Source organism: Adelges cooleyi, unplaced genomic scaffold (genome assembly GCF_023614345.1).
Source record: "Adelges cooleyi isolate 19-005CV unplaced genomic scaffold, UGA_ACOO_1.1 ACOO_flye_CR_arks_rails_tigmint_CR_PRNA_108, whole genome shotgun sequence".
In the NCBI taxonomy this organism is placed as follows: domain Eukaryota; kingdom Metazoa; phylum Arthropoda; class Insecta; order Hemiptera; family Adelgidae; genus Adelges; species Adelges cooleyi.
In genome coordinates, this window is record NW_026095761.1 from 16,038,725 (window position 1) to 16,052,987 (window position 14,263).

General features: G+C 30.1%; 2 protein-coding genes across 4 annotated transcripts; both read left to right on the forward strand.

Annotated features, from left to right (window-relative positions):
• The first annotated feature begins 2,393 nt into the window (after positions 1-2,393).
• On the forward strand, positions 2,394-8,220 carry LOC126845112 (cytochrome b5-related protein-like). Of its 3 annotated transcripts, XM_050583673.1 has the most exons (7): positions 2,394-2,600; positions 5,035-5,209; positions 5,282-5,496; positions 6,397-6,794; positions 6,888-7,076; positions 7,312-7,515; positions 7,734-8,220. In XM_050583673.1, the coding sequence occupies exons 2-7, from the start codon at positions 5,134-5,136 to the stop codon at positions 8,029-8,031; spliced, it is 1,380 nt and encodes a 459-aa protein (XP_050439630.1). In that variant the 5' UTR covers positions 2,394-2,600; positions 5,035-5,133; the 3' UTR covers positions 8,032-8,220. The 3 variants fall into 3 exon arrangements, with proteins under 3 accessions (XP_050439630.1, XP_050439634.1, XP_050439639.1); XM_050583677.1 differs by lacking the exon at positions 5,035-5,209; XM_050583682.1 differs by lacking the exons at positions 2,394-2,600; positions 5,035-5,209 and adding an exon at positions 2,663-3,172.
• A 1,262-nt stretch (positions 8,221-9,482) lies between these two features.
• LOC126841584 (cytochrome b5-related protein-like) lies at positions 9,483-14,040 on the forward strand. The gene is made up of 5 exons (XM_050578170.1): positions 9,483-10,687; positions 11,571-11,968; positions 12,045-12,233; positions 12,295-12,498; positions 13,195-14,040. Exons 1-5 carry the CDS (start codon positions 10,484-10,486, stop codon positions 13,490-13,492), a joined length of 1,293 nt encoding a protein of 430 aa, XP_050434127.1. The 5' UTR covers positions 9,483-10,483; the 3' UTR covers positions 13,493-14,040.
• The last annotated feature ends 223 nt before the right edge of the window (positions 14,041-14,263 follow it).

A 14,263-nucleotide genomic window follows, 5' to 3' on the forward strand; every position in this document is an offset into this window, starting at 1 on the left:
TTTTAACATCATATGAGGGGTTGTTTTATTTTAGGCAATTAAAATGTATGCTATTTGCAAAAGTGATTTTGTGTTTACTTATTAGAAAATAAGCTTAATTTTATAAAAATAAATAAATAGTTTTTTGATCATTCATTCCCGACATAAATTTATTCCGTGATAGTAACAGAAGTTCAACTGTATTAATATAAGGTATAACATATAATGAATAATCTTTTAAAATATTATTTTATAAGGTCATTATAATTAATTATTTATCAAGGTTATTGACATAAAATATGTATCACATGAATGATTTACGGATATAGCCGAAAATCATTCATGTGATATTTCAATCCGCGAAAGTTTCAACACATTCATAAAATATGTACATTTGCAGAAGAAGTGTCCTGATTACATATTACGAATTAAAAAAATAATAACGCATTTTAAACCAACGCTTATGTAGCCAATTTTCAGCACATAAATTCCCTTTCAGCTTAATCAAGAAAATAAATAATAAATATATATTACTATTATATTTTCGAATATAATTTTCATACTGGAATTTGTGTGTTATATTCTTTGATAAACCGTTTGGCGAGGTTAAATTTACTTGGCATTCTCTTTCGCTTTTTACATTTTTATACAATAGTACAAAATTAATCTAATATGAATACCATATCACAGGCATTGGCACTTGGGCACTATTCCATCGATATATTTTATTTTGACAATTACTCCACGATGAAGTCCAATTTGACCTAGGAATTCATATTTGACAAACTGAATTTGTATGAATTGCTTGTGGTTAACTGTTTTTTGTCAAAGTATGTTTTGACTAGGGTTGTAATTTGAAATCAAATAATAGAATAGTTATGTATGATATTGGCCAAACATACAATTTTATATTATGTATAATATTACTCTATATGATTTACGTAATAAAATTCTAGCAATAAATGGTATTTTGTTACTATACGCCTAATTTATTTCTACCGTATTTTGTATTGTATTGCAAAACATTGTTATACGGTGTATTTTACGATTAAAATATTATACGGTTATATAATTTATTTATTAAACTGTTTTGTTACATTTATTAATACTTATAGAGCAATTAAATTACAATAATTATTAGAATATTTTCGTTGAAAATTGTTTAGTACAACATAACGATTTAAACGTTTACCTTTTCAATGTCATTATAAACGGGTTTTAGTGTATGTGATATTTTGTATACTGGCAAATCTGGCCTTAATATTTGTCTAGATTCAGTAGGTATTCTTGTATTAATGAATCGTCTTTATATTGTCTAGTAAAAAATACAATATTGTTTGCTATTTTTTTAATGCACTTTTCATAATTATTTAACACAATTTGTTTTTGATTATTTGAAATCTGGTTTTCAACGTAGTTTTTTCAACTAATAACTTTGCAGATAAAAAGTTCTTCAGATTTATGAATAATCTCTGACGCATACCTATAAGATCGCATAAGATCATATTCAGATATAAAGAGATCAACAAAAAAAATCAAGTTGGAATCGTATGATAATTTTAATACCAGATCTCAATTCAATAAATAAAGACACACAAACACAGTTGGGTCAGGGCCTAGTGGTGGGCGGAGGATATTGGGGCTGAAGAGATCACAGGTCTTTAGAAACTATTTACTAAAATGAAAGTTACAAAATCATTTTCAACGCTTTAGACCCTAAGCCTAAAATCCGACTAAAATAAAAAATATTTTACACCCTTTCTAGGAAAAAGGATTTATTGGTCTTATAAAATACGTTTTGGGTACGATTTCTTATCTATAAAATCTGGTTTCGTGGAGAAATCGGTCCGACGGTTAAAGAGTTGTCGTGGATCCAGACGTGAATATAGAAAACGCATTGTAAAACCAATACCTTCTTAGCTCCACATAGAAGCTAAAAATGCATATGAAGGGCATAGGGTAAGAAGGTTAGTAGTCCATTTTTTTCAATTTTAATATAAGGGCACCATACAAGGGTTACCTTAGGGCTACCCACTACTATTAAATGTCAAAATCCATTTGATGAAAAAAGGTTACAGTAGGGTCAACTTTAAAAACGGTTGATACATAGATTTGTACGCTCAAACTAACTTTTTTTTCTCTCCTGAAAAATTGTCATAAATGGACTACTACCCTGTTTCCCCTGTGTCCTTTATATTTTGTCGACAATAAGAAGGAACATTTTATTATGCAGTGTAGTTTGAGCTATCAAAAAGAGCAAAAGACAAAATGAAACAAAGCGGCGTTTAATTCAACGGACGACGACCCGGCACGATGACGTCAGATACGTTGGCAGATATTTGTTTGCTCCTACCAAGTTTTAATACAATGGCATTATGTGTTACACACATACAGACTTGTACAGTGCACTTGGCACAGTAGTGGAAGGCAATGACGTGTGGAATGGTCGCCTATTCCAGAATTCAGTGTATATTAACATCATTTTACTAGCACAACTTGCTATTCAATTACACTTAAAATTTTACGATTAACCGGCTTAACGCTATATGTGTTCTACACAAAATAGATCATCTGCGCCACCATCTGATGAAATAATCCGAATACTAGACATACATCTCTAGGTAGGTACTCGTATTATATTTAAATACATGTTCTATTGATGCAATATTTTATTATATGATTTATAAGAATTTATTTTTATTGAGATATTGAAAGTTTGATTAAAATAAATCGTCAAGTGATAATTATCCGGAAATCCAATTAGTCGCGGCAGTGAGTTGTTTTTTGTTTAGGCAGAATTTGCAAAAAGGTCATGGGTCATGAACATGTTCATGGACAATAAATAATTTATTTTTTATGTGCACTTTAAATCTGTGCAGAACCGGTTTTTGTGTATCTACAGCGAGTAACATTATCATCTAGTGATTACTAAAAGGTATTAAAAAAGAGTAGTGGAGTATATTTTCATGGCCATGCTTAGACAACACATAGCTGGTTAATAACAGGACTTAATAATCAGTCTGTATATACTGCGGCGCCTGCAGTTGTTCCTTTTCTGAATAATACGAATAAACGACAATTAATATTATTCAATCAATCGTAATATATCTTTTGGTATTTAAACAACAAAACTATTTTTTTTAATCGTTAGGCTGTTAATTGTTAGTTTGTTGCTGAACCTATTACATATTAGGTAAGTAAACCTAGGGATTAACAAGTACGTAATATATAAATATAAGTGTCTGAGTTTTTTTATTATTTTGACAATATTTTAAGCGCCTAGCACCAGAAAAGCTTAACTGTGGGTTAGGCTTTTCCAGCGCTATGCAACTCATTTTTTTCAATTATCACATTTTACATTCCCAGCTTTTATATTACCACTATATAACACAGTCACTATATAACATTTCCATGAATAATTTTCAATAATGATTTATTTTTAATATATAATGGATATATAATTAACCGCTACGGATTAAAAAATTGAATACAGGATAATTTAATAGTAGTTATACTCAATTGTAAAATGTTTAGTCAATTAGACAATCATATTATCTCGATGGGGAATCATTTTTTTTGGCGCTAAAAATGTAAAATTGGAAGATCATCGTTTCCACCAAAAGTAAAAAATGTTTTTCAATTTTGCCTAAACTGTATTAATTACCTAGTCATCAAGTATAATAGTATATACCTAATATTTATAACGAAAATATGTATAATGATAAAATGTTTAGTAGATATTATATTTATAATGATTATAACCTAATCATATCAGAGTGGTTACGCAACTCATTTATACAAATTTTCCAATTAAATTTGCCTCTTCTAAAATATTTAAAACTGTCTATCCAAATATACTATAAATACTATTAACCAGCAATAGGACTCTTTCTCGTTGAAATTTCTTAAAAAAAGTATGCTACAATTATTATAAAAAATAAAATAACAAACGAAATTGACAATTAATATTTTAGTATTGGGAAGTAGAACAAAATTATGATTGACGTTGACATTAAATTTATAATGTTTTTTTAAAAGTATTTTAATTGAAATTCTTTGTTTTTGTATTTAAGTTCGATTGAAATATATTATGATAAAGGTTGTTATAACTTGTTGTAAATTATATAAATTGTTAAAACCAAAATACCTACGTGTAAAAAAATTATATTGTTCATTATAAATGTAATTATGTATTTTGTTAAAGATATGGTTTTTGGAATCCTTTCTGAAACCATGAAAACAAAAACTAGTTTTTTTAATAAAAACAACTGGCTTGTTTTTACATTTAAGTACACATTAGTGCTCATTTGAAAAGACGTCAGAAACCAGTATGTTCAGTGGTATTCTCATAAATGAATCACTTCATTCGATAACTCACTAGTATAGAAAACAGTCCCATTTTAGCATTATTTGAGAAGTGAATTGTAGGACAATATTAAAGATCAAAAACATATACATACGTATTATGTTCTAAGAGGGCTTTCATAATTTAAACTTGTTTTAGGGTAAATTTATACTACCTACCTATCATCATAGTACGTATCCCGATTGTCTACTTTAATGTAATAGTTAAAGCATTAGTTATTTACATTAATACGATGTAAATTCATAATAAAAATGACATTGTTATACAATATATTTCAAAAATAGAGTTCAACAGTGTTGTAGACAAATTAGAGGCCCTTTTAAATTTGTCTCCATCATATTTGAACGGATGTTTGTCTATGGACCAATGAACATGATAATTATAATATAATTTATGTGGTGAGAATCAGAAGGATACGACTGTCATTTTTAAGAAACTAATTAAATTTCATTATGTATTTTTTGATTTGTTTTGTTTAAATTGATTTGAAAGTTAATTTTCTGTTTTCCTCGAAAATTACATAGTGTTACATATTGTCATTGAGTATAGAATTAAGTCGTTAATAATCTTGTTACAATTTAACTGTCACGATATTAAGATTTTTTTTTATTCCTGCAATTCCTTTGGGGTAATAGAATGCTATTTTACACATGATTTTAATTTTATTTTTACTGATTATATTATTAAAGTTACAGAACACATATTATTTAAGTTACTCGAAAGTATCATCTCCACAAACAGATTTTTATTTTAATCGAAATCGTTGCCCCATTAAATTATACAATATTATGTTTTTCACGAGAAACAGAATTGTAGTCCTAGAAAGTGGAAAATATCAACTCAAACCAACCGTAAATAAATATCGTGTGTGTTGTTTCAAACTAGGTATATTTCCAAAACCTATATGTTTTAATTAATTTAAATTAAAATTCATAGAAAAATCTTTAATGGCTCCTAGAACGAGCAGTTGGCCGGCATGGAGCAATTTGCAAAGCACCGACAAAAATACCAGATCAGTGGACAGTTGGTTAAATGCTCGTCGTAAAGAAGAGGGTGCAGAAGGACTATGGAGGGTACACGATGGATTATACGATCTACATGAATGGATACATAAACATCCCGGAGGACCACAATGGTTAACAATAACAAAAGTATGTACAAATAAATTTTGAATAAAATAAAAACTGCAAAAAGCCTTTAAAAGCATATCCAACATACTTATGAAACACATAATATTACTTTATTAATGTACATTTTTAATTCTTAAAGTAAACTGGTTAAAAAATTACTAATAATATTTTGATAATGACTTTATTTTGTGGTAAAATAGTAATTTTGATTTTTTATTCTAAGAAGAATAATTTATAAAAACAAAATTTATTAACCAAATTACTAGTTATCATCTTTTAATATTTATAAATAAAACGATGAACTTTTTTTCTTTTAATTAATACTTTTTTATCAGTCTAGTCAAAGGCTAATATATGTTTTGTATCTACTTATTTATACCCCTGCAGTACCGCAACTAGAGATTTTTGGGTCAAGGTGCAAAACAATAATCGGGGCCCCTACTCACTAAGTGAAATCATTTCTAATATATATTTATTTCTAAAATATAGTTGATTTATTATCTAAAAAAAAGTAACATAATGAAATACGTTAAAATATTTAACAATTATAAAACTGTAAACAAATTCATATCTGATTAATAAGAATTAAAGTTTTAGTTTAAATCTATCTAAAATAAATTCTTTCTTGCTTTTTGATTTGGTCTAAAATTATTTTTTCTATGCTCTTCAGTACAAACATGTTTGTGTTTCAGAACTTATATTTCCTTAGTTTATAGATAATATATTAATTATTATATTAGAAATTCTAAAACAAATCCGTTTAAAAATCCACAACACCTTAGCTTTAACACTTAACTATTGGTATTGTAACTTTTTAACATCATTTTTTGTGACCAACTTTATAAGTGTAGTTTTTTTCAATATTTTCAAATTTGCTCTTCCTAAGTTATACGATTTTTATGAAATGCTTACATTAAATAGGGCACTGATGTCACGGAATTGTTTGAATCATATCACGTAAATGGTGAAGCAGTCACTCAAGTACTGCGCAAATTTTATGTCCGACAAGCAAATACACCCAGGATGTCGCCATTTACTTTTAAGCCTGATGGATTTTACAACGTTTTAAAATCTAGAGTGGCCAAAAAGCTTGCTTACACAAACTCTACCACTTCTAAGCTAAAGACGATACTGGTAGTTGACATTTTAATTTTGATAGCGATGTTACTTTGCGCCGAAGCTGGGCGAAGAAATAGCTACTTTGTTGCCGTATTAGCCGGCACCGTCTTAGCATTGGGTTTAGTGGGCAGTCACAATTTTACTCACCTTAAAGATAACTGGAGAATGTATTATATTCAACTGGGTCTGATGTCCATACGGTAGGGATTTTATTAGTTCTTAACATCTAAATAGATGTACATATTATGTAATCAACTTGCGTATATAATATTCATTTTATTTATTTTTATCAGAGAATGGAGAATATCGCATGTGCTCAGCCATCACATTTATACGAATACGGTTCAAGATCTTGAAATGACTTTACTTTATCCTTTTCTTCATTGGTATCCTACCAAAGATAAACCATGGAATGTGGTTTGGTTTTCAAAACTAACTCCTATAGTTTACCCTTTTATCACATTCTATTTAAGTGTTCTAAGGTAAGCCATAGTAGTGTTGTAATTGAGAAAAAGTGTCCATTGTACCGTTTAGAGAATGTGAAACTAAGTCACTACTCATTAATATTGTAGTGGCTAAAAATGTTGGTATGACGGAGCCTCAGGGAGCTTAGCACCGCACAGGCCACACTTTCCCTTGAATCACCCTGTATATTATATATATATATATATATATATATAATTTATAAGTGGTAATTTTTTTAAAACTTAATTTTAGAACTATAACCTTGAACAACGACAAAGCGGACTGTCTGGCCTTCGTTATCCCTATGATATTAATGTTCAGCGGAAATTTATCCCTGAATTCTGTGTTGTGTATGTGGCTGTTGATAATAGCATCGATGAATATGGTATTCACCTTTATTGGATTCCACGCGGCACATCATCATCCCGACAATTTCCACGACGGAGACGAAGTTAGGTAAATCCTATAATATTTGTTCCTACTACATATTTATCGACAAGGATAATGTCTAAGATATAGTTTTAAAAATATTGTCGTCAATGATAATTGATAAGTAATAAATTACCTGTTTAACTGAAGTTTACTCTGAAACGTACACTTTCTAGTTTCTTCTTTTCACAAAGTTATACGTAAAATATAAATAAAAATGTTTTAATAATATATATTGTTAACAGTGAGCAAGACGTTGATTGGGGTATTCATCAAACCGATTGTTGCTCAGAACGACATGAAATCGGCAACAGCTTGCTAATCTCGATGGTTACATTCGGCGATCATTCGTTGCATCATCTTTTCCCAGCTTTAGACCACGGTATGATACCACACGTACAAGATGTCTTTGAAGAAACTTGTAAAGAGTTCGAAATAGATTTGACGCCCAAGCCCTATGGAGAATATGTCCGTGGACAGTTTGAACAGTTAGTCCGAATGAACCCAAATAAACCCAGAAGATCGAAAATCTCAGCTAACTAGGCATTGTTATTCCATTATGTATTATACCTATAGTCTGTTGGTTATTATGTATTACTTATAAATTATCTAGTTAAATGGAAACTAAAAATTAAGGCTGACCGTAATTTGATATTTTTTTTTATTAAAAGTAATGCTTCTTTTGATAATAACGATGTATTGGTGTAATATACATAAATATATATATTTGTATATGAAGTAACATAATTTAGAAAGCAGTTATAATCTACTACATGTCAACACTTGTTATCAGAAATCAAATTAATTTTATTATTCACTTTGCAACTACGATCTCCCAAAATAAGATGCTTTTAATATTATTTTTTACTACTCAGACCTCAAGGGCAGTTGTACGGTCTACAACGACCGTACAACTGCCCTTTCAACATGGCCGTCAAGTGTCCTTTCTGCTTTCATCTATTCTGTGGTTTTACATTTTATTCAAAAACACATACGTAATAGATAATATGACGGTAGTTATGTTAATTATAAACTTACACTACCCAAGCAGAAATTTCTGTACTATGCCAGTATTAACGACGGGCGCAGTACTACGCCAGTACTGGCTGCCCACCGTTGGCTGACCCGTACTGACGTAGTACTGGCCCAAGCGTTGTCTTAGTACTGACCCAGTACTGGTTGGCCAGTACTGGCTGCCAACGTTACGCCATTACTGGCGCAGTACTGGCATTACAAAAACTACAGTACTGGCTTGCCCGGGTTCGGCAGACTCGTGCCAAACGTTGGCTGAGTGTTGGTGAAGTACTGGTATTACAAAAACTATTAAGTTTTTGCGCTTTGCTAGTTACCTACTTAAAATTCCTTGTCCGCCGCACGATTATAGCCCTGTAGCTAATTTACTTGGCCTACCTTCCTTAGCCGAGCGGAGACGCACTACTGGTATTAGTTTTATTGATGGGTTGTTGAATGGTAAAGTTTAATCGTCTGCACTTGTCACACTACTTTGTTTTAAAGTGCCTCAGCGTTCATCTCGAACTAATGCTCTTTTTTACGTCCCACGTGCCACCACTAATTATTTAGCAAATAAACCATTACGACGGCTAATGTCAAATGCCAATGTGGATCCTAATTTTAATTTTAATTTTTAAGCCTAATTTTTTATGTTAAATATGTTAAGTTTTGTTTATAGTTTATAAGTTGCTGTTGAATTGTGTGTTTAATGTTTTCTTCATTAATGTACAAATATGCATGTATATATATTTATTATTATATATAATATTATATAAATGTAAAAAGAGCCCACCCCGTATACAATAATAATAAATAAATAAATTATGTCACTAGTAATACATGGAAAATGTAACATACATAATATAATTAATTTAATATAAATACGTTTTTTACCTTTTTAAGGAAAATTGTATTAACTGGTTTGTAAGTGCTTAAATTATAAATAAATATATGTTATTATATAAATTATAACCTAAATCCTAAAACATATAGTACTGCTCCATTATTCTACCAACATTTTATGTATAACACGCCAGCACTGTGCCATTACTGCGCCAGTACTGCGCTATTATTCTGCCAGTATAAAATTATTTATAATGCCAGTACTGCGCTATTATTCTGCCAGTATAATATTATTCATAATGCCAGCACTGTGCCATTACTGCGCCATTATTATACCAGCATAAAATCTGTACCGATTATCAGTACTGGCCCAGTGCTGGCTGTCAGTACAGAATAGCGTTATCATTTAGGAGTTACGCCAGTACGGGCGCAGTACAGAATGCCAGTACCGCGCCCGTACTGGTCAGTACTGGCGCAGTACTACGCCCTTGGTAAATTTCTGCTTGGGTAATGACAATAATTATGTAATGTGCTTACATATTCTGAATAATAAAACTAACTAACATGCAAGGCTATGAAACGTTGAGTATCAATTTTTTTGTTTCTACGTAACTCATAAAAACACTTTATAATAATACAAATTATGCATGCTCCTTCGTGTATAAAACAACATATATTAAAAACAAGGCTGAAGTATATTTAATAGCAAAATAACAAAACAATTGTAATTTTTGTGATGTTTGCTAAGTCCAAAAGTCTGCGAGGTCAAAGAGTAATACTTCAAGTTCTAATCTGGGCCTGGTAATATGGGGAAGGGGGGTCCGCTAGTACACAATTACCATTAATTATGATAAAATAACAATAGAGACTACTGGACTAGCTTTTACTGTGAACCCCTTCCCCTTAAAAATTAACAGACGAAAACGTGTAAAAAACGGCGAAAGGGAATTGTGTTACACCTTTCCTAAAGTTCTCTCCCATCCTATATAGTAGTTTTTTTTGTATGTTAATTTTTTGTTTACATGGATAGTGTCGGATATTAATTTTACGCACATAAATGAAGTTCCATCATTTTAGTATTATTACACAAATTGACAAATAAATATCACCAAGAACTTATTGTTCTTCGAAAAATCGTACAATGGCCCCTAGAACGAGCAGTTGGCTGTCATTGAACAATTTGCCAAGTACTGACAGAAATATCAAAAGGGTGGACGGTTGGATAAATGCACGCCGTAAGGAAGATGGTGCCGAAGGATTATGGAGAGTTCATGATGGACTGTACGATCTTCAAGAATGGATACCTAAGCACCCGGGAGGATCACAATGGTTGGAAATAACAAAGGTTGTAAACTAGGTTATATAAAAACAATTTATGCTATTTTTTGTTTCAAATCTCACACCAACATTTGATTTATGTAAAAAAAAAAATACTTAAAAACAGTTGATCAATTATAAAACGTTAAACGGGCTTTAAATATTATTTTCCTAATTAATAATTAAATTTAGAGGTATTTATTTTATTAGTTACTGTTCTTGTGTTAAGTATCTTTTTATTTTTGACGCAAAAAATGTGATTTAATACTTATAGTAACATCTTCTTAAAATTAAAATTGTATTCAAACTTTATTACTTGCAATAAGTGCCTATTTGTGTATAAACGATGCACAAACAATAGCCATAAGAACATTTTGAAAATATGTTTTAGTGGCCTTCCAAATAATTTTTTTTTAACACAACGCAAATAGTTGAGTAAACCGTTTGTTATAGTCAAAATTTCAAATTGTGAAGGAGGCATTGAAATGAATTTAATTAGTTATCACTAGACCGCGGATTTATATGAAACTGCATGTATTTTATGGGTCCTCCTATCAAAAATGTTCCTTACCAAAATCTGTTCAAGAACTTTTTGTACCATATAGACACTAATGTTTTGTGCATATTTTCTATACATTTAAAAATTATATTTAAATTTAAAATTACAAATTACTTTTAAAAGAATTATTCAATAAATTTGTCAATTACTAATTATATTAAAAAAATATACTCAATTACTAACTACAAATTAGCAATTACTCAAGTTATTCAAGTATGACAATTAAAAAAGGTTATTGTTTATTCTTCTTTTTCAAACTGATAATCGGTACACATGATTATTATTCAAATACGATTCAATTAACAAATCGTATTAGTTTTTTATAATTATAGTTTGTGATTATATAATATAGGGAGTTGACGTCACAGAGTTATTTGAAACGCATCATTTGAAAGGAGACGTAGCAACCCAAAAGCTTCGTACATTTTATGTTAGAAATGCAAGTACTCCTAGGACGTCACCATTTACTTTTAAACCGGATGGTTTTTACAAAGTTTTGAAATCGAGAGTATCCAAAAAGCTTTCAAGCATAAACCACAGCAATGTTTTACTCAAGTCTAAGTTGGTAGTAGACACTTTTATTTTATTAGCTTTGTTGCTTTGCGTTGAATCTGCGCGTAGAAATAGCTATTATATTGCACTGTTAACTGGAGTATCATTAGCCTTTGGTTTAGTGGCCAATCATAATTTCACCCATCTTAAAGACAACTGGAGAATGTACTACATCCATTTGGGTTTGTTCTCCGTAAGGTAAGCGTTTTGCCTGTTTATTATGCTTCATAAGTTTTAAATACGTGTACTTACAATTCTTTTTTTTTATCTTCAGAGAATGGAAAATATCACATACTGTCAGTCATCACTGTTATGCAAATACAGTTCTTGATCTTGAAATGGCTTTGCCTTATCCTTTTATTCATTGGTATCCTACCAAAGATAAGCCTTGGAACGTATTGTGGTTTTCAAAGCTAACTCCTCTATTTTACCCTTGTTCTACAATCTACCTGATAATCGGAAGGTAAATGCAAATGACAGTACATTATATAAGAGCTATTATACATTCATATTATCAATTTCAGAACTATCACCCTGAACAACGAAAAAGCCGACTGTCTAGCTTTCATCATTCCAATAGTACTGATGTCAGCTGGTGGTTTGTCTTTGGGTTCCGTGTTGACCATATGGCTTCTAGTAATCATGACAATGAGTTCTGTGTTCGTTTTTTTGGGATTCAACGGAGCACATCATCACCCCGACAACTTCCACGATGGGGATGAGATTAGGTAAGACCTTTATTATTGATCACATTATACCTCTAAAATGTTCACGATTGCGTTAAACTCTGCTGAAAGCCTTAAGAGGATGTCATACCCTTTAAAATAATCGTTAAAACGTGTTTATGAAAAGTGTGTTAGTCAAAGCGAAATGGTGACAGAAATTTTTTTTTATTTCGTTAAAAAGAGAAGAAGTAAAACTTGGTTCTCTCGTCGGTATTTCTTAGAAACCTTAAACTTTACCTTAAATACAAGCCCTAAAAAAGTTTAAAAATGCCAGAATCAAAATAAAAATTCTGAATGTTGGGTTAATAATATTAAAAAAAAACCTATGAGAGAACCTAGACAGAGTTCTCATTATTTTAAATATGCAAGAGAAAAATGTCTATGATTATTATTTAGTTAAGATTCGTTTTTTTTAACCACTGTCAAAGATGTTGTGATAGTCCGAAAAAAAAATTGACTACCTGAAAAAGAGTCCTAATTATTGAACTAATAATTACACATCGCAGTTTAATCTTTAAATTAAGATTTTGCAAAAAATTGCCTATACTTTACTCCTTGAAATGGGCGGTGTGGCGTCCTCTTAATAATTATTTATGTTTCTCGTAAACAATTCTTGTTCATTCTGCGTCACTAATTATTTCAATGCTGTTGGATTAGTGACAATTATTTATTAATTACATGATTATATGATTATTACAGCCAACAAGATATTGACTTTGGACTTCACCAAATAAATTCTTGTTCAGAAAGACAAATAATCGGCAACAGCGTAGTGATTTCGATGATAACTTTTGGCGATCATTCATTGCATCATCTGTTCCCGGGTTTAGACCATAGTTTATTACCCCACATACAAGAAGTTTTTGAAGAAACGTGTAAAGAATTTGGACTAGAATTAAAGATAAGAACGTATGGAGAATATGTACGTGGCCAATTTCAACAGTTGGTTCGAACAAATCCTAGAAAAGCTAAAACATCTAAAATCTCAATTCAATAATACAATTTATTAAATTTTTTAACTGTTTTCAATCAATTTTATAACCTCCACAATAACTCAATTTACTACTTATATTTTGAAACTTATACACAGTACCTTGAAATGAGTATAGAGATATTGTAACACAAGAGTTAAGGCTTTTTTTTTTTTTTTTGGTGGTTAGTTTAAATAAAATATTCTAAAATAATGAATTTACTTTTCTTTTGCGTATTATAATCATCGTATCTTATAAAATATATGTATTTAATATAATAATAGAAAGCCAGAACAGTGGTGGCAGAGCATAGTTGGTGATGAGAACTCTGGTTTCCTCTATTTTGATGAGAATGGAGTGAACTATTTTACTATTGAACATACTATACATATTATTTTATTCTATTACAGTACCAGATTATGTACAATAATTATTCGTTTAGATGAAAAGTCAATATTTGTATTCGACTTGCCCACTGTAAGGAAACGGAAGGGTAAATGTAAAAGTTTACTAATGTAAAATGTTATCTAACATATTAGTATTAACATGATTATTATAAATAAAAACCAGCGTATCTTATAATTTTTAATGAAACCAAATCCACAAAAATAATACACTTAATGCAACTTAATGCACTTAATGCTTTATGTGTATGATTTTTCTAGATTGGGTTTTATTAAAAATTGTAATGATTATGATTATTACTATTATTAGGTATGAAACGGATTTCTATTAAAATAACAAAAATATTTTATTGATTAGCTACCTAATGAGATATTGCGAATTGATATAAAATT